We start from the raw sequence: 27,286 nt of genomic DNA on the forward strand, positions 1-27,286 counted from the left end.
GAAGGCACAGACTCTAAATCTGAGCATGTGGAGGGGCTGGAAAGGATGGAGGGGTTTTAACTCGCAAATGTGAACCAAGGACGCGGCTCTGTTAAGACCAAACGAGCTGCAGAACAAGGCGAGTCCAGAGGGAGGGTGCGGCCAGCGACGTGCTAACGGGGCCAGGGTGTCAGGCAGTAAGATGCGAAGACCCTGAACGCATCGGTACTTCAGGCAAGAGCTTCAACCCCCGTGGAGCAAATCCAGCAGGCTTGGAGGGACCACGGGCGGCTGGACCCACAGGGTTGGAGACGGCAGGGCTTCTCAGCAATGCACAGAGCACAGCAGCAGGTAAGCGGAGACCTGAACACAGGTGCACACCGCGGGCCCTGACGGACAGGCGGCTGGCCACCCAGCGTGCACCTCGTCACGCGCACAGAGAAAGCTCCTGTGTAAGTCTAAGTTCTGAGCGTGGGGATTATGAATAAAGCCAACTTCATTTTCCATGCAGTGGCAACACTTCACGATTAAACAATAAAAGTAAACGATTTTCTGTTACTTTTTAAAGAAGTACAAGCTTTGAAAAACGGGTAAATTTAAGTTTGCAACTTGGCTTCCCAAAACCATCACTGAGTGACGTGAACATGTCGTTGAATTTCCCCGAAGCTGGGTTTCCTCTGTGGAATGGGGAATGGCAGGCACTTCCACAGTAGGCTCGGTCTGCGGACAGAGGTGAGGTGCACGGTTTTTATCATGGTGCCTGGCACGTGTTAGCCACTCAGATGTGCTATTACTTTATGAGCCCGTTTTGGGGACAAGATGAAAAGTGACATCAACAGAACATGAGCCCACAAAGTTTGTGTGTCCCAGAGGAGCTGACAGAATGGCGGGGGCCACGAACAGCAGGTGGCCCTGGGGGCTGCCCCACAGCCACGTGGAGTGTCACTGTCACAGCAGGGGCGAGCGGTTGCCAAATCCCGGGAGACTGGGGCGGGTCCTGCAGGGCCACTCCAGTGGAGCACCAGTGAGAAGGTTCTCCCTCCGCTCTGCTGCTGAGGCCCCTTCACACCTGGACCACATGCCCTCCTGGGTAAGGGGAAGGTGATATCTTCCACCCTGGCCACTCCATGCAGTTATTTTGTGAGGAAAAAGACGTGAGCAATCTGACAGCATGTGGCAACTTTGAAACAGAACAGCAGCCCTCAGACTGGCCCACCGGATGGCCCTTTGTGCCTACCACAGGACCTTGGTTTGCCCTGTACTGGAGGGAGACGCTGAGGCCCCACCAGGGCATCTGCACTCCCCTGTCGTTGACATCTCTGGTAGTGTTTGCCACATTGTGTTGCTGTGCAGAGGAGTGGGCCACCATCCAGACGTGTGGGGGAACAGGGCGTGGCTCTGTCGAGCTCTGCCTCATGGGGAGACAGCGCACTGCCCCAGGGTCCCTGCCCACGCAGCCTCTTTCCTTCCAGGGCTCATGGTAAACGCCCTGGGGATGAACACATCAAACAGACTTCAGAAAGTCAAGACGAATGCGATGCGAAGAACCAGGAGCAAAAGACACGGTGCCCCGCAGACCCGGCCCTTCTGAAGATGCACTTGGTGTGCTAGGCTCAAGTCAGGCGCAGGCAGGGCGGCTCTGGACGCCGGGAGGAGAGGGCGCCCTCCGCGGTTGACAGGGCCCTTTCCTGAACCATCAAGGGTATTGGGCAAGACGTGCACTGGGACTGCGTCCAGCTGTTTCCCGGGGATACAGCCTCTTGTCCTCCAGAGAGGCTGCACTCTATTTACAAGGTGGCTAATTTCATGCACCAGTGTTGCTTTGTTGGAATCGGTGACACCAACAAACGCGGGCTGGCAGGTGGAAACTGAGCAGGACCTGGCAGGGCGCATTCCACCTGCTTGGGATCTGCACGATGGCCAAGGAGCCTGCGTCAAGTGGCATCACTGAAAAGAGATGTGCACTGCAGTTTACGTCACCAAGTATGGTGCTAGGATGCTTCTGTTTTCCTCTTTTTACTTTCTAAAGTGGTTTTTCCTTATGAACATAGTGTTGACTTGATCATGTATGAAAATCAGGACTGGAAATCTGAGCGTCCACGTGGAATGCAGGCACAGTTACCATCCTGACAGATGATACTGGCCTGTAATGTGGCCCTGATTTTGGTAAAAAGATGTCACATTGTTGTAACAGAAGCATAAACGGAAAGCATTTACCGACTCTGCTACTGTTTCCTTAACCATTTGTTATGGAGGGAAATGCATCTGCCCCAGGAGGAGTCCTCACACCCAGGACTTCAGCATGTGGCCTTATTTGGAGCTGGGACTTTGCAGAGATAATCAAGTCAGCATGAGGTCCTTAGGGTGGGCTCTGATCCAGCAGGACTCATGTCCTTACAACAGGGAAGATTTGAACAGGGACATGACGTGCACAGGGAGGGCACCTCATGCCAACAGTGGCGGAGATCAGTGACACTTCTGCATCCCAGCTCCAAGGATCGTGAGCAACCTCCTGAAGCCAGACGGACCTCCCATGGCTTAGAAGGAGCCCACCTACTACACCTCCGCCTGGGACTTCTGACCACCAGAGCTGAGAGGTGGCACAATTAGTTACCACAGCATCAGCCTCACCTCACCCATCCTGTGGGACATGGACACTACAGCCCAGCAAGGTCACCTGTGGGTCACTGCTGTTACAGACCCAGCAAGGTCACCTGTGGGACATGGCCACTACAGACCCAGTAAGGTCACCTGTGGGTCACCTGTGGGTCACTGCTGTTACAGCCCCAGCCAAGGTCACCTGTGGGACACGGCTGTTACAGCCCCAGCAAGGTCACACACTCTGGATTGTGAGCCCGCCGCCCTGTCTCTGCCCCACACTGCCCTCTGTGTCCTCTCCATCTCACTCCTTTAGCTCCTCTTCCTGCTTCCTCTGGTCCTACTTCTCTCCCTGGTCTCCTCCTCCTCCCTCCCGGCTGTCTCTGGCTGGCTGTCTCTCGGTGTCTCTGACTCCCTCCTGTGCTCAGTCGCAGCTGGCCCGCCCTGATTTTCTCAGCCAGCTTCTTCGCTTGTCCTTCCCTCTGCCTCCCAGTCCTGAGTGTCCTGGGTGGCTTCTTCCCTGATTCAGAGTTTAGAGCCAGGAGACACCTCATTAGACAGTCACCCTACAGTGACACCTACCAGTCACAAGCCCGCGGCTTCACACGTACTATCCACAGCCTTCTTTCTACCTGGCGTTTACCCTCCCTAAAGGGAAGCCAAGGGACCAGTGAGTGCCAGTCTTCCTCCTTCCCGACACCTGGGGTCAGGGACTCTCTGCACACAGCAAGGTGTGCCGTTTCCCAGCAGCTCAGGGCGCCTCTGACCAGGCGGGCCAGGCTGTGGGAGGGCCATCTGTCCCCATCTGTCTAGCAGGCAGCGGCTTCTCGGCTTCTCCATGTTCCTTCAGCGTACCCCACTTGGGTTGGTCCGTGCTCATCTCCAGAACACAGGGTTCTCTTTCCCTCTTTCTCTGCCTGTGCTGGGAGGCCCTCTTGCCTCAAGACCCAACTCAGTGTGCCTCTTCTCTCTAGAAGTTTCCACCTGCAAGTCAGCACCACGCCAGTCTTGAACCCCTCCATGTGCAGTGGCCCCGAAGACATGGTGGACATTTTTTAAGGGCTCCTCAGACTTTTGTCACGGTGAACAGCCACGTGGGCGTGGACGTGACTGTATGGCACGCTGGTCCTGAGTGCAGCTGGCCCTCCTGGGCTGCTCAGGGACCCAGCCCCACCGCAGCAGGAGGTGCTCACTGAAGGCACCAGGGAGAAATAGCCATTTACTTCAACAGTGTGTGTCATTTGGGTCAAATGCCCTTTGTCTTTTCATAAGTAAAATGAGCACGTGATCCTGGAAAACGGAAGTGCCATTCTGTTCTGCGTGTGCAATCAGGCTCTTTCACATGGGCCTTTACAGAGGGCACCACAGGACAGGCCCTGCCGAGCCTCCCCAGGCGGGAGCCCCGGGGAGCCTTTTACTTGGCAGATGGGAGGCACCTTCTGGCCACCTCCTGGGCGCTAGGAGGGAGAGTGGACCCAGGGCTTCTCCTTTCACTCGGTATAGCGTGGACACAAGTCTTCAGCCTGCAGGAGCCCTGTGCTCACATTCAAGGCCATGGCATGTGGTGTGATTCCTGATGTGAGGCCGTCAATGGACACCCCATTCACTCACTTTGCAGACCGCAAACGGAAGCCCAGCGGGCTCCCACAGGTCTCTCAAGGCACAAGCAGGGTCACAGCACCGTTCTCCTGGCCTACAGGTCCAGGACTCTTGCCCAAAAGTGTGATTCACTTTGGGAATCCAGGAAGAAGCAGAGAAGAGGGAGGGGCAAGGCAGAGCGCAGGCAAGGGAACTCGGGAAGACGGTGCCCAGGGTGAGTGTGATCGGCATCCTCTCTCAGGCTGGTTCAGTAACACTCCGAACTGCACAGTGATTTCTAAATCATCAGTATCAAACAAGAGCTTTAACATGAATAATACAATTGGGGTTAAAACATTCAAAGTCAATCAAAGCAGCAACGCCACACTCTGAGCAGTCCAGGGGGCTCAGGTCCCTGTGCACTTGGCTCATCCAGAGACAGGGAGGGTCTGGCGCCCAGCGGGGTCTGCATCTGGTTTAGCTCAGACCTGAATCCTACTTGCAATCCACTGACCTGCCCCATCCAACTCCACTGGTCAAAAACTTGGTTTTGAGCATTCACTGTAAGTTCAGGGTCCTGGTGCTACAGGGCCAGGGTGGAGGGACCAGCAGACAGTGAGTGACGTACTACCTTGGGATACTTGATGTTGAGCATCAAATACGGATGTTAAGGAAGTTACGTGAAATGCAGGAGTGGGTCTGATTACATGTCAAAGAATCAGAGGTGGAAAACACTGTAGGAATTCAGTGTCACGAACAGCACCTGGCCCTAGATGACCAGGGTGAGACGGACAATTCCTGCTACCTGTTACAATTTCAATGTGGCTGTCCCTTCAGTGACTTAGGTTGAAATTCAATCCCCATTAGGAGGTATGAGGAGGGATGATGTGTGGGACCTTTAAGAAGTGCCTTCCTGAATGGATTAATTCACTTATGCAGTTAATGAATTAATGAGCCTAATGGGTGAATGGTCAACTCCAGAATGGGTGTGCTTCAAAAACCAGTTTGTGCCAGGCACATTGGTGCAGCCTGGAATCCCACCTACTTAGGAGGCTGAGGCAGGAGGATTCCAAGTTCAAGGTCAACCTGGGCAACTTAGTGAGACCCTGTCTCAAAGTATTTGTGAAAAAATGGGCTTCAGGGTATAGCTCAGTGGTAGAAGCCTTGGGTTCAGTCCCCTGAATGAATGAGTGAATGAACAAATGAATTTTAGCAAGCCTGTGTGGCTAGGTCTCCCATGTACCTGGTGGTCACTACATCACACCCTATACCATCTCAGGACTCTGTCAGGAGAAGGCATCACCAAGTGCCACCCTTGTCATTGGCCAGAACCCTGAGCCAACATAAACCTCTTAACAATGTCTAGTCTTCCATATTGTTATTAGCAACAGAAAACCACTAAAACAATACCTCAGGGAAACTAATTTCCTCTTCTTTGTTTTTCAGTATGAGTTCTTAACTTACGCCCTGGGGGGAGACAGAATGCAGTAAGGCGTGCTCCCCCCTGAAGGAGATGAATCTAGCATAGGGCATGGGCTCCACCCCACCCCCCCTAGGATGCAGCCTGCAGCTCTGCAAGCAGCCTTAGTACATGGGCTTCACAGCACCGGCCAGTTCCTGGAGGCGACCTTTTACAATCAGCACCTCTGTCCTTACCCCACTAGACAGTTCTACCCAGCACCTGCTTTCTCCATCCACGCTGAGGAGGGAGCCCCCACAATAACCAGAACACCTAGAATAATCCTCCATCTGAAGAGGAATCAGGAAGAATCTCTGTCTTAGGAGGTGAGGGCCCCATGGTCGTTTCTGGAATTCCTCCCTAGGTGTGGGAATATATGCCACACTGTTTTGTTGAGAAGCTCCTGGTGGCTCTTGTGCCTCCATGCAGGCTGTCTTGAGACTGTGGGTCATCCCATCCCATAGTAGGATGCTATTCAGTACTAAGCCATGCTCAAAGGCTTCATGACGACAACACACAGCTGCTCTGTACGACATGGCTGTCAGCTATGCTCATTCACTAGCTGGCTGGTCTGCAGGTCTGACGGGGCCCAGGATTGCACAGCAGGGCTTTGCTATTCTGTCTGAGCCTCTGGGCCCAACACAGAGTGCTGGTGTGGAATGTGCCCGGTTCTCCCTGGGGGCAGCTGGCATAAGGATCAGGCTGAGAGCAGAAGCCCTTCTTGTGGCACATGGTTCGTCTTCTTCCTGATTTAGACACACATCAGTGGCATCCAAGGTCCAAGGAGGACATGTGATTTTTTTTTTTTAACTGTGATTGTCCTAGGATTCTGCATAAACAGCCTGCTAGGATTGACAAACACTGGTCCAACATTTAAGAGACCAATTCATAATCTGAACAGCACGGTGACTGAGCACAACCTAATTTTTGAAGTGAAACTCCATTCATTTGTTTTTTCAAGATTCACAGAAAGGAATATCTGCCCTGCGATCCTGGGAAGGCGGTCGCCACGTACCGGGATGAGGATGGAAGTGAACAGTGCCATCAGCCAGCTGCGCGCTGCTCAGCCTCCTGCTGCCTGGCTTGGCTGCGGATCTCCAACCCCAGTAGTGCCTTAGGAGGTACACTTGTGCCCGTGGCAGCACAGCCTCTGGTGCCATCTGTGACCCCCCCAGGGCCCGGGGTGCACCTGCCTGACATCTTACACTGCCCTGCTGGCCAGGGGCAGGACCCAGGGCCCGGGTGCACCTGCCTGACACCTACACTGCCCTGCTGGCCAGGGGCAGGAGGCTACAGGCCATGCAGCTCGGCCACGGCAGCTTACACCGCGGCTCTCGGGGGCACCAGCACATGGCATCTGGATTGGAGGGGAGCATCCGGCGGACAAGGCCGTGCAGCGAAGGGTTCCCATCTGCTCGCTCCGTGACGCTCTAGAGGAACTGAGCAAGAGGGGACAAGGGTGGGCGGCAGGGAGCTGGCGTGAGCCTGTCGCTGTGGGTCCCAAAGGGAAGCACCTGGACATCACTCTGCTGGTTTGGGGCACCATACACGGCACCCAGCCCACTGTCCCACGACAGCAGCTGACCCAGAACAGTGCCAGTCATCGCCCTCCCTCCGTCCCAAAGACCCTCGCCTCCTCCCTCTGCCTTTCCGTCTCTGCTTCGACGTGACCTGCCCGACAGGCCGCCCCTGCCGTCCTCCCTCAGGTGGCCGGTGGCTCTTCCCTGCTAGCTCAGCTTCCTGTCGAGCCGCATCCCCACCTGACACACTGCCTTCCATTACAGACGGTCCCTTCCCAGGGGCATGTAGGATCCCCTAGAGCAGGGCTTCCCCTGCTTTGCCCGCCGTGCATGCCCTGTACCCACAAGAGTGCCTCGGACCTGACAGGGCCAAGTGGTTGCCAGGGGATAAGTGGAGGAGCACTACCGGTCAGCGGAGAGGCAGCAGCTGGCCCTCGGGATCCCACTGTGCTGGCCATGGTAACCGGCCTCGGCTGCAGCTTTTCCTCGCTTCTTCCTTCCTTCACCCTGCGCCCCAGCCCCTCCACAGGAGTATGTAAGGAGCAGGGACCAGGCGCCTGTCCTGGCTCAACACCCACCTCTCTGTCCAGACAGGAGCAGGGACTGGGCACCTGTCCTGGCTCAACACCCACCTCTCTGTCCAGACAGGAGCAGGGACCGGGTGCCTACCCTGGCTCAACACCCACCTCTCTGTCCAGACAGGAAGCTGACTTCAGCTCCCCGATAGGGGCTCCCCTGGGAGCCAGTGGCAGAAGGACCGACTGTGTCACTGTGCCCCTGAGCCCTCCAAGGCAGGGCAGATGGCCCCAGGAGTCAGGCACCTGCCACCCGCAGGGTCCCCAACTTTCCCTGCCCTCAGCATGGTTGTGGTGGCTGCTGCCAGCCTGCCATCTTACCAGGGCCTCAATGGCACCAGCAGAGAGCACAGTCCAGGGGGAGGCACCCACGTGCCCCAGCCCCTGCACGCCCAGGACCGCCAGCCCCCTTGATGAAGTGCTCCATCCTGGCTCAGGTCTCGGGTGCGTTGACCAGGGCCTGCGTGGGTGTGGCTGGGCCTGGGGGCTCCTCTGCTGGAGCAGGCCGTGGTTCTTCACGTCGGGGGCGGACACACTGGGACAGGGCAAAGCCCTCGTCCTGGCATCCTCGGCTGGCCCTCAGCAGGGCAGTGCCAGGGTCCTCTCTGGGAGCCGCGTGCCCCTCATCCTGGTGGCCTTGTCGGCCCTCAGTGGGGTAGTGCCAGCGTCCCTGGTCTGGGAGCCGCATGCCCCTCATCTGGCTCCTTCCAGACTCTGATCCTCTTGCTCTTTCATCAGAGAGGCCCCTCGGGGACAGTGACAATGCTCCTTTGTCACTGTTGCCCTCATGTCCACATCATCCTGGGCCTGGTCAGCGCTGCAGTCAGCAGGCTGTCATCACTGTCCCTGTTGCTGCCGTCCCCTCCTTGTGTCATCACCGTCACCGTCCTCAGGGCAGCCACTGCCAGCAGTCACCAGTCTTCAGGATCGGCTGAGCCTTAGCTTCCCAGGCCCCAAACCTCCTGCAACTAAAAGCTCACCAGGGCACAGCACAGACCGGGGCCGGCTCCCCTCTGTTCCTAGCCGAAGGCTGCCACTTCCCAGTGTCTCTGCTGCACTGTCTCTGCCTCTCTGGTCTCTGCTCGTGGCCGGATGCCACCACACTCAAGGAGGGCCTGGCTGACCACGCTTGCCCTCTGCCTCCTGGTCCAGGCTGTGTCTTTCTCTGTCATCTCACGAGACCCCGTGCAGAGCCATCTCGTGAGTCCTGCGTGTTGCCAGGGAGGCACGGCCACGCTGTCTTCGTTCTGGCCTGAGACGCCTGTGTCTCAGTTAATACGTTAGGAGAAGAGCGCGCTTGGCATGAGTAGGGTGGGGCCTGCCTCCTTAGGAGGGGTGCCCCTGCGAAGCTCAGCTCCCGTCTCCAGCGTGGGCACCGCAAGGAGCGACCTTCTGCTTAGGGCGGCTGAATGCTGTGATTCTCTAAAGAGACGCTAGGAAATCACATGACTCCAGGTGACCCTGCTGCTGAGGGCTCCAGACCTGTGTTCTAGCCGTGTGCTCGGCTGCAGAGGAAGGACCAGAGGGGCACCTGGGAGGGCTGTCCTCAAGCACCCAAGGGTCAGTGAGCGTTGGCCTCACGTTGCTCTAGAGCCGTCCTTCCCGTAGGGCAGCCACTGACCACATGTGGCCATGTGACTCTAACTACAAAGAAATAAAACTGCGGACAGAGTCCCTGGCTGCTGTGGGTCCACTGCAAGTGCTCCACAGGCTCGAGGGGGTAGCAGCACCGTCTCCAGGTGTGCTGCTGTGGGACCTTCCTGTCACCGAGGGCACTTCCAGGACACGGGTGTGCTAAGGTGGAACACGGTTCCGCAGATGAGACCTTTTAAACAGCAGAGCAAACTCAGGTAAGAAGAGCTTGGCAGAGTCAGGCGGTCCAGCCTCAGGAGAGGAGAGGTGGTCTACAGGATGAGCTGTGTCCCTGGGAGCCAGCACGGGTCTCTCTGGGGAAGTCAGGCAGAGTGTATGTCGGACACTTGCCAACTGCCCTCAGCCTCAGAACCCTGATTCTACAAGTCATGGAATACGTTAAAATTAACACGGAGAAACATACCTTCCTGCAGAGAAAGGCAAAGGGAGCATTTGAAGGCGTCGGCCCGGAACGCAGCCAATGACCCTAAAGAGCAGGAGGAAAGCCAGGCGGAGCAGAATTCCTAGAAGGCGTCCAAACAAGACCCAAAGCTGAGAAAACCACCCCGACCCCCATTCCACCGTCCAGGGAAAACACCAAACTGAAACATCAACAGCAACAACACTGCCCACACACCCAGAGCCACACCCTCGGGGCAGCCCAAGGGCGGCTGTGGGCAAGGGACGCTTGGGGCAGCTTCAGCATCAGGCTTGTGTCCCTGAACATGGCTCTGAGGAGCCACTCGCCGTCAGAGTGACCTCCTGCTCGCTGATGGAGACAGCGTCCGTCCCCAGGGGACAGGTCACTGAGAGCACGCAGATTCACACTCGGCAAGGACGAGGGGCACGTACTAGCCTCAGACATGCCGAGAAAGATTTTAAGTCACAATTAAACTTTAATTTAATTCATAAAACCACTTCACAGGAACACATAAATTATGAATTCCGTGAGGCCCGTGGATACTTGGCCTCCAGAGAACAGCTGCTCTTCTGTTCTGCTGGACGTTAAGGAAACACGGTGAAATCCGAGGCAGCTGAGGAGAAGCCGCTGGATGAAATCCTGGAATGGGTCATAAGCTAACGAAGCAGGCCGGAGAAGTCTCCCTGACGAGAAACTGGGACGAGGGTCCCGGGGCGCACCCTGTGTCCTGAAGGAAGACACAGGGACCTGGGCACAGTGCCCCTCCAGGGTCACACAGGACTGGCCTCCTCGCTATGGCTGGGGTTCAAGATGTCCACAGGGCAATGCCCGCGTCTCTTGGGGAAAGCCATCGCCACCAGGCGTGCTCCCCTCCTCTGGGGCTCCTCCAGGTGCCCCGGGGTGGGGTCAGATGGAGGGCAGTTCTCCCGGCTGGCGAGGCCGGGCTCTCCTCCAGTGCTGCAGCCTTGGCCTGGGCCGGCAGCAGGGGCTGAGGGCTCGCTCGGAGGGTCCGACCCGAGAGCACCTGCGCCTGCTCCCACTGTCCCTGGGCAAGCAGACGCCCCTGGGGAACCCTACCCACGCAAGCCGGGCCCTGCATGCACACGTTCAGGCGGGCAGCACCGGCAGGCGGCAGCTGAGCTGTGCAAGGCCCGGGCCACAGGCAGTACTGCACCCTCCACCTCTGCCTGGAGCCTGGTGTAGAAGAGGCTGCAGAGGCGCCCAGGTGTAGGGGGAGAGGCTGCAGAGACGCCCCAGGTGTAGAAGAGACTGCAGAGATGCCCCAGGTGTAGGGGGAGAGGCTGCAGAGACGCCCCAGGTGTAGAAGAGACTGCAGAGACGCCCCAGGTGTAGGGGGAAAGACTGCAGAGACGCCCCAGGTGTAGGGGGAAAGACTGCAGAGACGCCCCAGGTGTAGAAGAGACTGCAGAGACGCCCCAGGTGTAGAAGGAGAGACTGCAGAGACGCCCCAGGTGTAGAAGAGACTGCAGAGACGCCCCAGGTGTAGGGGGAAAGACTGCAGAGACGCCCCAGGTGTAGGGGGAAAGACTGCAGAGACGCCCCAGGTGTAGAAGAGACTGCAGAGACGCCCCAGGTGTAGAAGGAGAGACTGCAGAGACGCCCCAGGTGTAGAAGGAGAGACTGCAGAGACGCCCCAGGTGTAGAAGAGACTGCAGAGACGCCCCAGGTGTAGCTCGCAGTGAGGACCCGAAACAGGCGACCCTTGCACGGGCCAAGCAGGCAGCCTGGCGTTGCACTGTCGGCTTCTGAGACACGTCCATCCGTTTCCCCATCTTGTTCCATGGCCTCCCTGCTCTTCCCTTCAAGACCCAACAGGGCAGAGGAGTGGCGACAGGGTTTGGTGCCCGAGCTTCCGGGGAGGTGGTTAACCAGAAACAGTTACATTTCTGCCTGAGGCGAGTACCAGCCAGACTTGGGAAGGACTTCCAGGAGAAGGCCACAGCAGGAGCCTGTGGTCCGCGGGCAGTGGCCTAGACAAACGAGGCTGGCTTTTCTAGACCACCAGTCTGGAGGACAACGGTTGTCAGCATCCTGGTCCTGGGCTCCGTGTCCTGCTTGGGCATCTCCACCAGGTGCTCTGGTGCTCCTGTGGGGACACCTGCTTGACGTTGCAGGTGCACTGAAGGAAAGACGGTGGGGGAGGGGGAGGCAGCAGCCAGGCCTCTGTCCCCTTTTCAGGCAGCCAGCATCTTTCCAGAGCTCCTCCAGCAAACTTTTCCTGCATCCCCAGGAGGCCAGGACCAGGTCACACGGCCACCGCAGCTGTGAGAAGCAAGGGGCCTCACACACTCCTTGTGGGCAGAGGACCATTGCCCCCCACACGGTAGGCTTGCGCTGGGGTGTCTCTGCAGCCTCTCCCCCTACACCTGGGGCGTCTCTGCAGTCTCTTCTACACCTGGGGCATCTCTGTAGTCTCTCCTCCTACACCTGGGGCGTCTCTGCAGTCTCTTCTACACCTGGGGTGTCTCTGTAGTCTCTCCTCCTACACCTGGGGCGTCTCTGCAGTCTCTTCTACACCTGGGGTGTCTCTGTAGTCTCTCCTCCTATACCTGGGGCATCTCTGCAGTCTCTCCCCCTACACCTGGGGCACCTCTGCAGTCTCTTCTACACCTGGGGCATCTTTGCAGTCTCTTCTACACCTGGGGCATCTTTGCAGTCTCTCCTACACATGGGGCGTCTCTGTAGTCTCTCCTCCTACACCTGGGGCATCTCTGCAGTCTCTCCTCCTACACCTGGGGCGTCTCTGCAGTCTCTTCTATACCTGGGGCATCTCTGCAGTCTCTTCTATACCTGGGGCATCTCTGCAGTCTCTTCTACACTTAGGGTATCTCTGCAGTCTCTCCTCCTACACCTGGGGCATCTCTGCAGTCTTTCCCCCTATACCTGGGGCGTCTCTGCAGTTTCTCCCCCTACACCTGGGGTGTCTCTGCATCCCTCCTCCTATACCTGGGCGTCTCTGCAGTCTCCTCTCAGCCCAGGATATGTCTGCTCCTTTTGTCCTGTGTCCCGGACGTCTGTGGTTGTCTTCTCCTGCCCTAATGACCATGCCATCAGTGTGCTCTGGGTCTAGACTTCTGCCTCCAGCTCACACAGGGTCTGGGATCCCTGTGCACAGGGGCCCTGCCCTGGGGTGGCTCCCTTCACCTGCCTTCCTGAGTCTTCGCGAGTGACTTTCCTTCTCATCCGGCTTTCTGAGGGCAGGGATTCTGCTGCTGCAGAGAGGGGTGCTCTGCTCAAAGGCCTGCCGGGTTTCTGACCTGAAGTTAAGAACTCAGTAACCACCTTTCATGGTTTAACCCAGCATTATGTGTTTCACCGAGACAACAAAGAAGTTCCCACAGGAAAAGCATTTAAATGCCACGTCTGTGAAACCAACTATGTTGAAGAAGCCTCCGATTTTCCTCCCATTTGGACATTAAAGAACTCTCCACTTTGACGCTAGTCTCCGCAAGGTAATCTGCCACTTGATGCCATTCAGATGACATTCTAGAAAAGGCCGGGTACAGGGACGGAAGTGGGCTGCCGGTGCCACCGGCTGGGATGGAGGAACACCTGCCTGGGACGGGGCGGCCAAGGGGTGGTCTGGCCCCGATGGGTGGCATCGGATACACAAGTCTGGCAGGTCTTAAAACTCGCAGAATCAGACACTCAGTAGAAAAGAGAACTACGTTAAACTCTGCACCACCTGGCATGAAGGCACCCTTCTAAACTGAAATCCAGGGGACCTCCAGGATGGGCTGATGGGACCACGGCCACAGGCCACAAACAGCGTCTGAGTGGAGAAGTAGCCACCCAGAGCAGAGGCAAAGCGGCCTTCCGTGTAGACACCATGGAAGGCTGCATGGCCTGAGAGGACACTGTGCCACACACATTCCAACAGGCCAGATCTCTCACAGGGACAGTCTATCAAAAGTGCACTTGATTAAAGAAATGGAAGTCACGGGAGCCGAAGCTGTGGCCACCACGGGCTTCCTGAATGATGGTGGCAAATGCTTCCTCCCCACAAATGCCACCAGCCCAGGAGGAGCCCCAGGAGGCCTTGGGCAGCACTACGGGGGCTCCTGTGTTCTGGAGGACTCTTAGGGGTTGGCCCAGGTGAGGCAGCTTGCAGGGCCTTAGTCGTGGGACAGGGATGCATCAGGGGCAACTGGAAAACTGCCTAAGGTGCAGAGGACCTGAGGAGCGGGCGGGCAGCTTGCCCAGGCCTGCAGTCAGGAAGGGTTCCTGCCGGGGGCTGGGGCTGGGTGGAGGTGCGGGTGTGCTGTCCACGGTGGCACAGTGGACGCTGCAGTGGCTGCTCGCCTGGATGCCGTCCTCAGCACACCCACTCTCCCTGGAGGGAGCTAAACGGGCTGGTGGCAGGAGGTTGAGAGGGGAGCCAAGCAGAGGAGTGTCATCCTCTTTCACACAGAATGGTCACCCTGAAGTTCACCTGGAGAATGCATGGAAGCGGGTGTCTGAGCAAAGCGGCCACAGACAGGAGAACGGGGCTCCTTAGACACAGTGAGGTTGGGTGCACAGGCGACGGCTGTGGGGAGCAGAGAATGGGCACCTCCAAAGGGCAGGGTGCTGGTGGGGACGGCTGGGCCGTGGACACAGGCCCACACCCGAGTCCTGGCAAGTAGAGGTGAAGGTGTTTTTCTTAATGTGTTGTCAGAGGAAGGAAGGGGGGACTCTGGGCCTGTGATGAGTTAGTGTGCGGTCACTCTTTGACTCCCTCTGGCTCCCAGGAGGCAGGGGGACACCTGGACCTGGAGTGAGAGAGCTGGACCAGAGACACCATGGGGGACTTGTCACCATCCAGATGCCCACGTCTCAAACTGCAGAGCGCATCCCCACGGTGGGGAGATAGGCTGGGCCCGAGTCGGCGTTTCCCTCTGCTGCCAGCTGTGGGCAGCCCCCGACTGTGCCACAACTGCAGTGCTGAACTGTCCAGGGACCACCTCAGACAGGACTCTGGGAAAGCCAACCCAGTCTGAGCTCAGGAGGGACCCTAACCAACCAGGAGAGCGGAGCAGCCAACCAAGATGCCAAGGCCGGTGGCGAGCAGCTCAGTTCTGCAGAGAGGCCAGCCTCAGGAAGGCCTGAAGAAGGCGGGCACCACAAATTCAGAGGCCAGGGCACTGCTGGTGAGACCAGCCAGGCTTCACCAAGTGATGGGGCCAAGCCCAGATGCCACTCACCACCCTCACCAACGCACAGGAGACTCATTGCTAACTTGGGATACTCAGTGATTGACAAGGGGCTCATTGTGGGAAAGCGCTCTCTCCATCCTGGGTTTTGCTCCAACACGGACGAGGTGTCGAACCTCCTTCACCCGAGCATTCCAGGGTCCTGTTGGCAGCTGGCCTCCTTAGCGTGCCTGCTGGTCTGCAGCACAAGGGGTTTTCCCGCTTTAGAAACAGTTCCTGTGTTTGCTTCTTATTTTTCTACTCCTTTGTGGGTTTCACGTCACAAACCTTCACCATGACATTTAAACACCTGGGATGTGCTGGCACCTGCCGGCCTGTCTCCTCCCTCCCTGCTGCTCCCTGTCACCACTCCAGGGTCCTGGTGAGTGTCTGCAGAGGGTGCCACTGGCATCTAAGTCGTGACAGTGCAGGGCGAGTCTGCTAAGAGCAGCTCTTACCTGGCTCCTCAGGATGCCCAGTGGGCTCGAAGGTTGTCAACCATCCAGTAACGAGGGGCAGCGGCAGACAAGTCAAGTCCCTTGCAGTCACATTACGCAGGTGGAAGTACTGGTTGGTTCCACTCATTTTTATTTCCTTGTTTAAGAGCCTGATAATGGGGTGAATCTCTCCACTCAGGAACCCCAGTACCTTCACACTTCTCCATTCTCATATGAAGGAACCGAGAGTTTCCTTCTCTTGATAACTGCTTATCTCTGGTAGCTGGCAGGGCAGCCGAGCAGGCAGGCGAGGTACCAGGCTGGGCTAGGAATGCTGCCACGCCACCGGCCTGGCTCCCTCACTGTACCTAGAGCCCACAGCCTGCTGTCCCGCACACAGCAGGTTGCAGAGGGCGGAAGAAGGCACGCGAGCCCCACCAACCGGGGGAACTGTCAGGTAAGAACTGCCCTTCCCACACATGCATGCGCACACCTCGCACACGGGGGCGGGGTAGTGCTGGGGACCCTGCAAGCACAAACCCCTGGTACCTGGGGAACTGGCACCCCCCATCTAGCAGGGGGTAGGCACTGCCAGGCCCAGGGAGACACACAATTTAGGACTTGTTCAAGCAACTCATCACTCATGCTCATTAATTTCTACAGATTCAAAACCCAGAGCTATGGACTTGGCCCAAAATACCAGCGCAGCAGCTGCATCAGCAGAACCTGCCAAGTTCTGGTCTTGCCACGTGCAGCCTGCGGGCGATTGCGGAGGATTCAGGCCTCACTGGTAGGCTCTGTACTAGGACAGACACTCCACAAGGAAGAAACCCAGTGGTGTGGGGAAAGGACACCATTAGAACATGGACACCTACTGTCTGCTAACCCTGCAAGTCCCAAGGCACTGCCACAATGCGGGGCAGCGACTCGGGTTTCGAGACACGGCTTCCTTATCACCGCACACACTCAGGACAAGGTGGGAGCTCGGTTAGCTTTTGGAAACAAGTTCTGGAACATCTGTCTGCAATCACAGAGCTCATTTTAGCTGGCTAGAAGAAAAGCAAAGGCACCTCCTAGCTGCCTCTGGACATGGGTGTCTGATTCACCCTACGCCGAGAGGGCCGCACGGGGGTGTTGCTGGCAGTGCCCTAGACGGCTTCATAATTCAACATCCGTTGAACCATTTCCTTCACAGAAGCTGGATCTGGAGATCTGAAATGAGTTGGTCCTGACTCACCACAATTACCCATCTTTTCAGTTGTTAGTAGTCTACAAATGCTCCAGCCAAAGCAGGGATAGCGATCCACAGTGAAGTCGCTAAGCTCTAATTGTTTGCTCAGAGGCCTCCGTCGCTTGGTCCATATTAATCAGCTTTGAGTCTCCGCATATAATTGCTGTTAACGAGCATGCCCACAATCACAGACTGCTAAATTGGAACTGAAGAACAAATCTTTCAGGAGGAATTCGAGTCGTTTTGTTCCCTGACTACAACACAACGATGGCCATTCATAATGAGAGTCATTAAGGGTGCTCTCTGTGCTATCGGCCTGTGTCACTCAGCAAGTGCTTCTCTCCTCATTTACATTTCTTCATTTCTTTTATTACTGATTACACAAGGGCACTGGTTAGTTCAGACCACCAGGAGGCCCTGGGAGCGGTGGTCTTTGAGCACTATCACGGGAGTTATCACCACAGCATCGCTGCCGGGCTCTCGGCCACCATTCTCTCCAGGCTGTCTTCAGACACTCAACGTCCACTTGCTGACCATCCCTCACTTCCCAACACCTGCCCTCAGCTTAGCAGCCACTTCTTTGCCTCCAGCCTCTTCTGGGAACGTGGTCCCCCGCGACTCCTGCCTGCAGGGAGCCTGGCCCTTAGGAGGTGGCTGTGTTCTCCCCCAGAGGAGGCTCTTGCTAGTCTCTCCTCTCATGTTTCAAGGGCTGGAAGATGGAACTGGGACCCTAAAGACCCCTCCCTCCTAAGCACACTAGTGTCCTCTAGGCCCCGACCCCACACACCTGTGCCTGCTCCTTGTTCCCGCGCTTGTCTTCTCAAGTCTTCTGTTACCCTCACCACGGCTAGGTCCATCCCTGCATGGGGCACCACGGCTAGGTCCACCCCTGCACGGGGCACCACGGCTAGGTCCACCCCTGCACGGGGCACCACGGCTAGGTCCACCCCTGCACGGGGCACCACGGCTAGGTCCACCCCTGCACGGGGCACCACGGCTAGGTCCACCCCTGCATGGGGCACCACGGCTAGGTCCACCCCTGCACGGGGCACCACGGCAGGGTCCACCCCTGCACTGGGCACCATGGCTAGGTCCACCACTGCACCTGCACTGTGCACCATGGCTAGGTCCACCCCTGCACGGGGCACCATGGCTAGGTCCACCCCTGCACTGTGCACCATGGCTAGGTCCACCACTGCACGGGGCACCATGGCTGGGTCCACCACTGCACGGGACACCACCTCACGTGTATTTTCTGATGAGCAGTCTGTCCTTCCACCACCTTTGAGATCCCTAGGATTGATGCCTGACCCACCTGAAGACCATTAACTCATGGACTCTGCTGTTTTCTACTCACAGCCCCCCTGGCTTCAGCCCCCCATGACCAGGTGGGTTTCGCTGTCTGTGGTGATACACCCTGAACTCCTGGTCTCACCCAGGGGCCAGGTTCCCAGCACCAGGAGCCCCACCTGTGGATCATGTGCAGGGAGGTGGGCAGCCGTGCTCCTGGACAGGCACGGAGCTGGGTCGTCTGCTTGGCCTCTGGTCCTCTCAGGCCTCCACGACCTGGCACTCCCAGCACCTGTGCGAGGGGCTTCCCTAGGCCTGAGGCCGCCTCCTCGTTGCCGCTCTGCATTCATGCTCCCTCCTCCTGGCCCACTCCTCCCGGCCTCTGACAAGGGAGCTCCGGTAAAATGTGTTAGGAAAACTGAAGGATGCATGGAGAGACAACTCCGCGTCCTCCTGGAAGCCTACAGAGGCCTGTGGGCCTGCACGCCCACTGGCTCCTTCCAGCCACAGGCGGAAGTACCAGGGTTCCAGGCAGGGGATGCGGGAGGACGGGCACCTGAGCGGCAGTCAGAGAGGAAGGCCCACGGCTGGGGCCAAGGGTTGTGTAGCACCCTGTGAAGTGTGGCCTTGCTTAACATTTAGAAGCATCATCTGCAAACTGTGGGGTCTGTGGGATTCCCAGGCAGATTCCATCCTGGTTCTCCCCTCTCGCCAGAGCGACACCTTGTGCCCACAGACCCAGAAGTATCTTCGTGCTGGCTGCCATTGAGGAAAGAACCATCGTGTGAGCTACATTTTTTCTATGTCCACATCTGTGCTCTTAAATTTAGCTCCAAAACCTGAACAGAACTATACATAAAAATAAACCCCCAGAATAAACACTCCGCGCGCGCGTGTGTGTGTGTTTTGAATCAGTTTTGTGTTCAAATAATATCACAATAACCAAATGACAACAACAAAAGCTAACAACCTATCATTTCAGAACAAACAAGAAAGAAAGGCACAACCAGCCCCAGGAGAGTTCCAGAACAGGGAGAGTCACTTTCTCCTGCTGTTGTCTACCAGGCCATTGCCTCCGGCACCCTGCCCTCCTGAAGCGGGCTCAGCCATGAGTAGGTGCTCCAAGGCCTTGCACACCTTACCTGATACCCACGGTGCTGGGAAACGTGCTCAGCACATAGCTCTGAGTGACGTGAGAATATACATGTCAAAGATCTGAGGACCATTTTCAATAACCTAACCTGGTGAGAGTCACGGGTGAGTGGGCCTCAAATAGTTGAAGGGGAAACTGTCGCGTGCTCGCAAGGCAATCTGAACTGTTATTTGTAAGTCTGGCTAAGGAAATAAAGACACAGAAATAAAGCACAGAATAACTGGGCTTCTGAGAAGTGCTGACGGGTACGGGGGCACTTCCAGGCAGTGCCAGGGATACCTCCTGGTCCCGGAGGCCATTCATCTCCCCCCGGAGGAAGAGTGAGGACTGCAGAAAGCTGGCCTCGGTTCCCAACCTCACAGCTGCTGCCCAGCCAGGGGCAGACGGAGGCAGAGAGCTCCCTGTGAGACTGACCCAGGAGGGCGGCTGGAAGGGGCCTGGGTCACCCAGCACGAACACCAGAGTCAGCCAGTCACTAGAGGCGGGCCCCAAAGGCCCCACAGACAGCGCGGGGGAACGAGTCCCACCGCACAGGAATGAGAGGCATTTCCTTGGTGACTCCTGGGCACACTTTATCAGGTCTAATGAGGGAGGGAGGCGTCAGTAGGAGGACCACAGCACAGCAAGGGCGTCTTTGCTCGGTGGAGGCATGCGCATCATGGAACCGTGTGCACAGATTGGGACACAGCTGTCCGTCAGTGCACGCACATGGCTCAGAACTGACAGCCACGCCTTGTGCTGGGGTGATACGGCCTCAAGCCATCTTTAAACGTTTCCTCCTATAGATCAGTGGGCAACTCCACAGGCAGGCGCTTCAGAGACCCTGACGCTCGGCTGGGACTCACTTCCCCACCCGGGCACCATCAGGCCCTCTCTGCAGGTAGTTTTCAAGTTCTACAGGATTATAAATCTGACAGCCCCTTTGATGGAAAAACAGGCTGCACTAATTCACACCAGTGCAGAAAGAGTGGGAATCTAGCAAATGTGAAAATGGCTTCAAATTCCTGCAATGGACAACTCAGCATCCTGCCATCTTGTCTAAGGACACTGTATGTGGAGACCTCTCTGCTCTGAGGAGGAGGCTGCAGGGGATGACACCTCTCCCCTCTGAGGTGGAAGCTGCTGGAGGCGAGGGATCTTTCGACTTCCTGTCAGCAGCGTCTGCCATCCTTGGCAGGGGAGGGGAGGTGAGAGAATGTCTGTGAAGCCATCATAACAACTATGTTAAGTGCTGGAGACTCAAGGAAAAAATGCCACTTTGTCATCCCAGGAAGGACGCATGACTAAAACACCACAAGCCTCACAAGTCAACCTCCAGAGCTAAGGACTGCAGGCAGGGGCTGCTGAAGATGGCCCGGAGACATACACCCGGGTAACAATGACACCTGGTGACGAATCCGTGTCACCTCCTGAAACCACCATCTGTGTTTAGAGCAGCAAAACCTCTGACCTCCTTCCCCACCTGTAAGTGGCGTGATCACCGCAGGCTAGTGCATGGACCTCGGGAGACAAACACAACGTGCTAGCATACCTTAGGAAACCTTCCTTCTTAGTACACAACCTAAAAACCCTTTAAGAAATGTACCAGTAAACCAAAGGAAATATATCTACATAAGTTATGGCTAAGTTTAAGATTCTGGAAGGAATTAGCACACAATAAAATAAGTTTTTCACTGGGGCTCCCGAGAGAATCCCAGTAACACTGCACACTCTGTGGGTTTAGGTAGCATCTTTATTCCACTGAGCTTGAATATATAATAGCAATAAGATCACAGTGTAGAGAATTCACTGTGAATCAAGACCTGGGTCAGGAATCTGCTTATGTTATTTATCAAATGCGTATAAAGCCCTATATTTATATAGTGTATATTTTCCACACTGACTTTCACATTACCCCTGAATCACGATGGAAGGGCCTATTTTCTCCGCTTCTCTGATAGAAACGCTGCGGTTGTCTAGCCCCGGCAGCTCTGCCCCGTGGTGCTCCTGACTCCTGCCCAGTGCTCTCTCAGGCCCCGGCTGTGGTCACCCGCTTGCTTTCTCTCTCCTTGGAACTCTGGGGCCACGGGAGAAAGAAAGGGGCTCAGCACACTCTCCATGCAGACAGAGCATGTCCCAGAGCAGATGCGGGACAGTCAAGCACTGTGCAAACGCCAGGACACAGCCTCCCGTGGAGGACTCTGGTGGTGGCCGAGGCCGTGTCTGAGATGGCCTCAGTGCCCCCCACCCCACCCAGTCTTCTTGCCTTGTGAGTGGGCAGGGCCCAGTAACGAGTTTCTAACTCACAGAATAGGATAAAATGTGGGGATATCACATCTGACATTAGCTCATCAAATGTGTGACATCCATTTTGCTGACTTGCCACTCTGATGGGAACACATCTGGGGCTGTCCCCAGCCATGCAATGGCTGTTTGCTTCGGGCTACTATGGGTGTGGTGGTTTGTTGTGCAGCAGGAGAGAGCTGAAAAGATCCATCCACACGTCAATCATTCTTCCAACTTAAAGACTGGGCGATCGCCTCTGCTTTCGTTGAGATGAGATTTGGGTAAAATGCTATTTGGAACAGAACAACGTTCCAGCCGGGGGCAACAACAGTCCCCCATTGACTCCTTTAAACACGGCTGGGGATTCTTCACAAATATTCAGTGGCTTTTTCAGAAAATATTCTCTAAGGAAGAATATTTTCCAAATACAATTTCTCTTTCCTCTTAGAAAATCACAAAATGCATTAATATTTTTATATGATCAAAAATATTGCATTTAAAATTCTTTTTTCTTCCCTCAAAGAATTTTGGAAACTTTCCATGTTTGTCAAATAACCTCAGCAAGAAGGAACATGATACTCAAATAACTTTGTTTTAAGGCAATTTTTACCTATTAGTAGCTAGTGTGGTGTTCAAGATAAAAATTAGTGTTCTCCCAACATCTAGTTGAGTTTCAAGACATCTCTCCAGGTTCTGTACATTATGAAATAATAAGACACTTTATCTATGAGAGAACAAAACAAACTCACTTGCAAACATTATCTCTTTGGGGCAGGAATGATCTTTTGAGAAGAAATGAGACACTGGAAATCAACACACTTTGCAAACTGTAAGTCTGGACCACAAAAATAAAAACAAGGTATTTTATTATTTTTCCATATTCCAGGCAAGTATCACAGCCTGGAAAATGGAAATCTGTGCTTGGGCTTACTCTTTCTCAAACCTACTCGACGGCTGTTGTTCTTCACACTTCTTAAAGTGCAAGGAACCAGATGGGACTTCATTCTGAAGGCTCCCGGGAGCAGGATGTTCATTACCTCGCGAGAGAGATCAGGGCCGCTGTTGGGCGCTCTGGCCAGTAAGCAACTATCTAGCTAGACACCTGAAACCCCTCTGAGCATCTCACTCAGGTTAGCCATGCCTCCTAGAGCAGCAAAGAGAGTCCTTCTGCTGAGTCTTCCTTCCTCGGTGTGGAGATGATGGTCTGGGGAGTTTCCAAGGAGAAGTGGCTGAATCAGGCATGATCCAGGGATGCCATGCCCAGGTACTCTACACCCAGAGCCAGCTCAGGGTAAGTGTAGGAAATGCAGAGTCCCAAAGCGAAACACTGTCTTTTAGGGGGTCAAGTTCACCAACTATACCCCATCAAATAGATAAAGATGCCCTATTTTACAGAAGAGTTTGAAGACAGAAATAAAAACTGTTACAGATAACAGACATTCAAGAAAGTAAAAAAATAAACTGAAAATGGAATTTAAAAAGTCTGCACTTGGAGGAATACATTTGAAATACCCAAAAAGTGATACAGCTATCAAATCAAGTTTGAAAACTACATTTGGAGGAAGGAAGTTGGGAGAGAAGGAAGAGGAAGGAAGGATGGAGGGAGGGAAAGAAAAGGAAACTCAGGCCCAGGAAGTTTTAGGTTGTTTCTCAAACCCAGGGTGAGATTTTATAGAAAATTCTGACAAAGTTTTATAGATGTTCACATGAAGTGCTAAGAACAGGCATTTATATAAAATAGAAGTTACAGCTCTCACCAGATCACAGATGGCCAGGAGATAATGCACGCGGTGCTCAGGGGAAACTGGCGACTGTCTTTCATTGTTAGGGTAAAAGGTATCATCTTAGATAATGGAGGAAGGATGCACAGAAAGGAAAGGCAAATCTCTGTGTAGAGGCCATCTCCCCAAAAAAACCCCCAGAAATGGCTCCTAAGATAGGTGTGTTTCTTCTCCTCTGCCAAGGAAGTTTCTGGACCTTTCATCTCTCCTAGGTGGCAGTGTGACCAGAGACTATCCAAGGACCACAGAGGATTGCAGGATTCAAAACTCAGGAAGAGTAAGATTTAAGGAAATACAATTAACGAGGCATCAGAGCAAAAAAGCAAACTCTTTGTAGACAGAAAAGGGAGGTACTCACAGGTTCCACATTGTATGAAAAAAGTGCGTATTTTTTATCTGGAGATATTTCATATCTGATGGCTCTTAATGATTCCTGAAAGAAAAAAAAAAACAGAGAATTATAGAGTATTGCATATAACAACTCAGAATCTTATAGCAGAACTGCCTGATAATGCCACTTTCCAAATCTGCTAATGGAACTAGTTAGCAGCCCCCTGGCTAACTAAAGATGGCGGTATCAACGGGTAAACACAGCTTATGCACACAGTGAGGTTATTCAGATATGAAGAAGAATGGAATCATGTCATCTGCAGGAGAATGGCTGGAACTGGGCCCATTATGTTATGTGAAATCAGCCAAACTCAGTGCTGTTACACTGTGCATGTACCAGTGTGTAAGGACAAATCCCACCATGAGCACAGTGTGCTGTTACACTGTGTCCATGTACCAGTGTGTAAGGACAAATCCCACCATGTGCAGAGTGTGCTGTTACACTGTGTGCATGTACCAGTGTGTAAGGACAAATTCCACCATGTGCACATCTACAATGCACCAGGGAAAATGTGGAAAAAGAAAAAAAAAAAAAAGGTTGCATCCTTTCTTTGTTAGCAGAACAACATTTAGTTCACTGATGCTTTTTCAATTTTTTTCAAAATTCAACAGACAGTGGCCATTGTATCTACCTAAACAAACTGATAGTCGTAAGTCTTCTCTTGCAAGACTCCCCACGGTGGGGGTGGCTGCATTCGCGTGCTGAGCAGCATGTGTTAAGCAGAGCTGCTACTAAAGTAGAACCACGGGTACACGTTACTCTGCAGCTTGTTTTCCACCAGCCCAGGTGTCCCCACCCATCAGCACACAGAGGACTCGGTCTCCCTCTTTCCATCAACTGTCTTCACTGCACATCCAGCGGCCACCAACCAGGGTGCTTTCCCTTGCCTCGGCCCCTCGGCTTGGCCCCTCCAGGAGTCCTCCCTGCCAGCTGCCATGAATCTGTATGTGTTCAGACGACCACAGGGTTGCAGGGAGACAGGGCAAAGTGACATCACACGTGATTTCCTCGTGCAAGGATACTTTAAGGAAGTGACCTGTAGGGATTGGGTTTGTTTGGACCGGCGATCTTTCAAGATGTCATCCCACCGTCCTCACCTATGTGTACACTCCTTTACCCAGTCCTTGCTCACGGGTGACAGTCTTGTTATTCTTGGTGGTTATGCCCCACAAAGTCACCATGAACACAGGACACTGAGCCATTGCTCCTGGGGAAACATGGGCCTGGGTTCGGGCAAGCCTTCCTGTGCACATTGTCAACTGACCAACGCGTAGCCTGGTTTTCTGTGTGTTTCTGTTTAAAGATGTGCTGTGGATTCCCCGATGCTGAACTCGTGGCCCATAGCACCCGAAGAAGCTGATCTGACACTGGTTTTTCTGTAAGGCACATCACACCTTCTAGCACCCAGGACGCTGGACGGTACTTCAGCACCTTGCCTGGGGACCATTTTAACAGTGGAAATGCCAACAAACACAAGCAGGTGGAAAAACACAGCACTCAACAGAACACACACACACACACACACAGGCACACATACACATCATTTGCACCAGAGAGCTGAGAGCAGAAAGCAGACACAGCCCAGGGAGGGCTCAGCCAGGAGCACAGCCTCAGAGGACTCTTTTCCTGCTGTGCTGAAGGACCCCAAAGGTGTGTATTACTTGGGGGATACAAATAAATCTAATCACGAAGGCGAGTCTGCAGACACAGAGGCTGGGAATCAGGATACCGAGGGACAGAGCTTCCTGACAGCAGCAATTGTCAACCCTGTGAAGAGGGACTCGCCGTGTGTGTGCCTTCACTGACGAGTGGTCTAAAACTTTCACCGGACAGGCATCCAAGGCTGGGAGTGAGGAGCGGCGGGTTCTTTTGCGGTTCTCATTTTTAATTCAAACATACTGCCAGGTTGCTTTCCAAAGAGGCATGGGCACTGGCACCCCTGCCACGTCCAGACGCTTTCTCCCTGCCCTCCTCTGGGGCACAGCTGCCTCTCCCGCAGCGCTGCCCCTTCGAGGTGTGGAAGGGCGTGGAAGGGTGTGTTGGCAGCCTAGCTCCCACGCACAGGTGCGCTGGCGTCTCATCATCCGTGGTGCAGACAAGGTGGGCTTGTCCTCAGAAACCCCTGCTCCCCTTGAAAGCCATTTCCCAGGCCCTGATTTCACTCCCCGGTTCTCTCTTAAGCTCACTATCGTGTTTCACCCACCACTCAACCAATTCGCTCTTCTCCAGGTTCCTGGGCTCAGTCTGCTCAAGGCCCTGATTCCCAGGGGCCTGTCCCCAACGCCGCCCCTCCTCAAAGCCCGCCGCTTCCTGCCTCTTCCCAGCTCCTTCTGTGCTCTTGCTGCTTCCCTTGGTCTCCCTGACCCTGGGCTAATACTTGGGGCTCTTCACTCCTCTACTCAGAACCACTTCCTAGGTGAAGTCACCCGGACCCAAGGTCCTAAGAACCACGTTCCAGCTGAGGATCCTGCCGAGTCGCCTGCAGTTGGCCAGTCTGACCTTGACCTCAGATAGTATATCCGACTGCCTCCCTGAAGCTCTCCCTGATGTCCAGAGGGCGTCACCAGGCGCACCCCAGCTCCTTCTCCTCCACTCCCCACCACCCCTGTTTCTGGAACCTTCCCCCTCCTGTCGTGGTGGAGCCACCCATTCCCTTGAGAGCTCAGCCAAACTCCTGACTGCCTTGTGTTGCTCTCTCTGTTCTGCACCCCTTAGGTCCAGAGCGTCAGAAATTGCCACTGGTTTCCTATTGAGGCAGAACCAGCCCTCTTCCCTGTGGCCACCCTCCCCTGAGGCTGGGCAGTGACCTTCAGCTGCCTTCCAGGCCCTCACTGCCCCACCTGTGTCCAGGCTCACCACAGTGGTCAGGGCCACCCTCTGGTGTGGAAGTCACCAGCTGGCTCCCATGGCTTCCTGCCCCACAGGAGGCTGCCCTCTCCCAGCCTGTCCCCCTCCTCCACTCTGCCCATCGTGCCAGCCTCAGGCCTGCCCAGGCCCTGCAGGGTCCCCACCTCTGCGCCCCCAGTCCTCTGGTTGCAAACGTTCTTGTGCTTTCATTCCTTACGGATTTTCCTGAAATGCCACCTCTGAGTGAGGCCTCCCTTCTCCCTCAGCGGCCACATGCCGAGAAATCAAGAGCTTCCCGCCGGCTTTCCACAGTGCCCTGCTCTGGGTTATGTCCCCAGACCTGTCCTTATCTAAGATAATACCTGTTTCTCTCATTTATCACTAGAAGGCAGGCTCCCCGAGAGGAGGCTTGCTTGTTTAAATCTTTATCTTAGCAATATCTTGTGGTGTTTTAGCATAAAGGTCTTGTCCACACTTTATTAAATTCATCTCTAATTTTTTAATGATTGATATTTTGCCCATATGAAATAGAGATGTATATTTCAATCTCAATGTGAAATCCTCTATTACTAGTCTGCAGGAATGTGATGCATTTTAGAACCTTGATGTTATATTCTGAAACTTTGCTAAATCTGTTTCAGTAGGGATTTTTTAAAAGGGTCCTAGAATTTTCTACATAACTGTTTTCGGTGGATGTTTTTCTCCTTTTTACTGCCTCTCGCCACATCACACTGTGAGGAGCAGCCCAATCTGAGCAGTGGTAGCCACGAAGGCCACTCTGGCCTCCGGAGGGGCACCTGCTCCACCGTCTCCCACAGTACTGGTGACGGACCTTCCCTGCAGGGGCTTTTATCAGGTAGGAGGTGATCCTCTCTACTTCCAGGGCTGCAAGTTTCTAGGATGAATGTGTGTTGAACTTTCTCAAACGCCGCTCAAT

The 27,286-nt window shown here is 54.8% G+C and overlaps 1 protein-coding gene across 7 annotated transcripts in view; it reads right to left on the reverse strand.

Annotated features, from left to right (window-relative positions):
• Dpp6 (dipeptidyl peptidase like 6) overlaps positions 1-27,286 on the reverse strand; it is an 872,193-nt gene that overhangs the window by 232,859 nt on the left and 612,048 nt on the right. For all 7 annotated transcript variants that reach the window (XM_047560556.1, XM_047560558.1, XM_047560555.1 and 4 more), the window contains exon 5: positions 23,470-23,544. In XM_047560556.1, the coding sequence (XP_047416512.1) occupies positions 23,470-23,544 (75 nt within the window). The remainder of the gene's footprint in view (positions 1-23,469; positions 23,545-27,286) is intronic.

The sequence above is a fragment of the Sciurus carolinensis genome, chromosome 8 (genome assembly GCF_902686445.1).
Source record: "Sciurus carolinensis chromosome 8, mSciCar1.2, whole genome shotgun sequence".
In the NCBI taxonomy this organism is placed as follows: domain Eukaryota; kingdom Metazoa; phylum Chordata; class Mammalia; order Rodentia; family Sciuridae; genus Sciurus; species Sciurus carolinensis.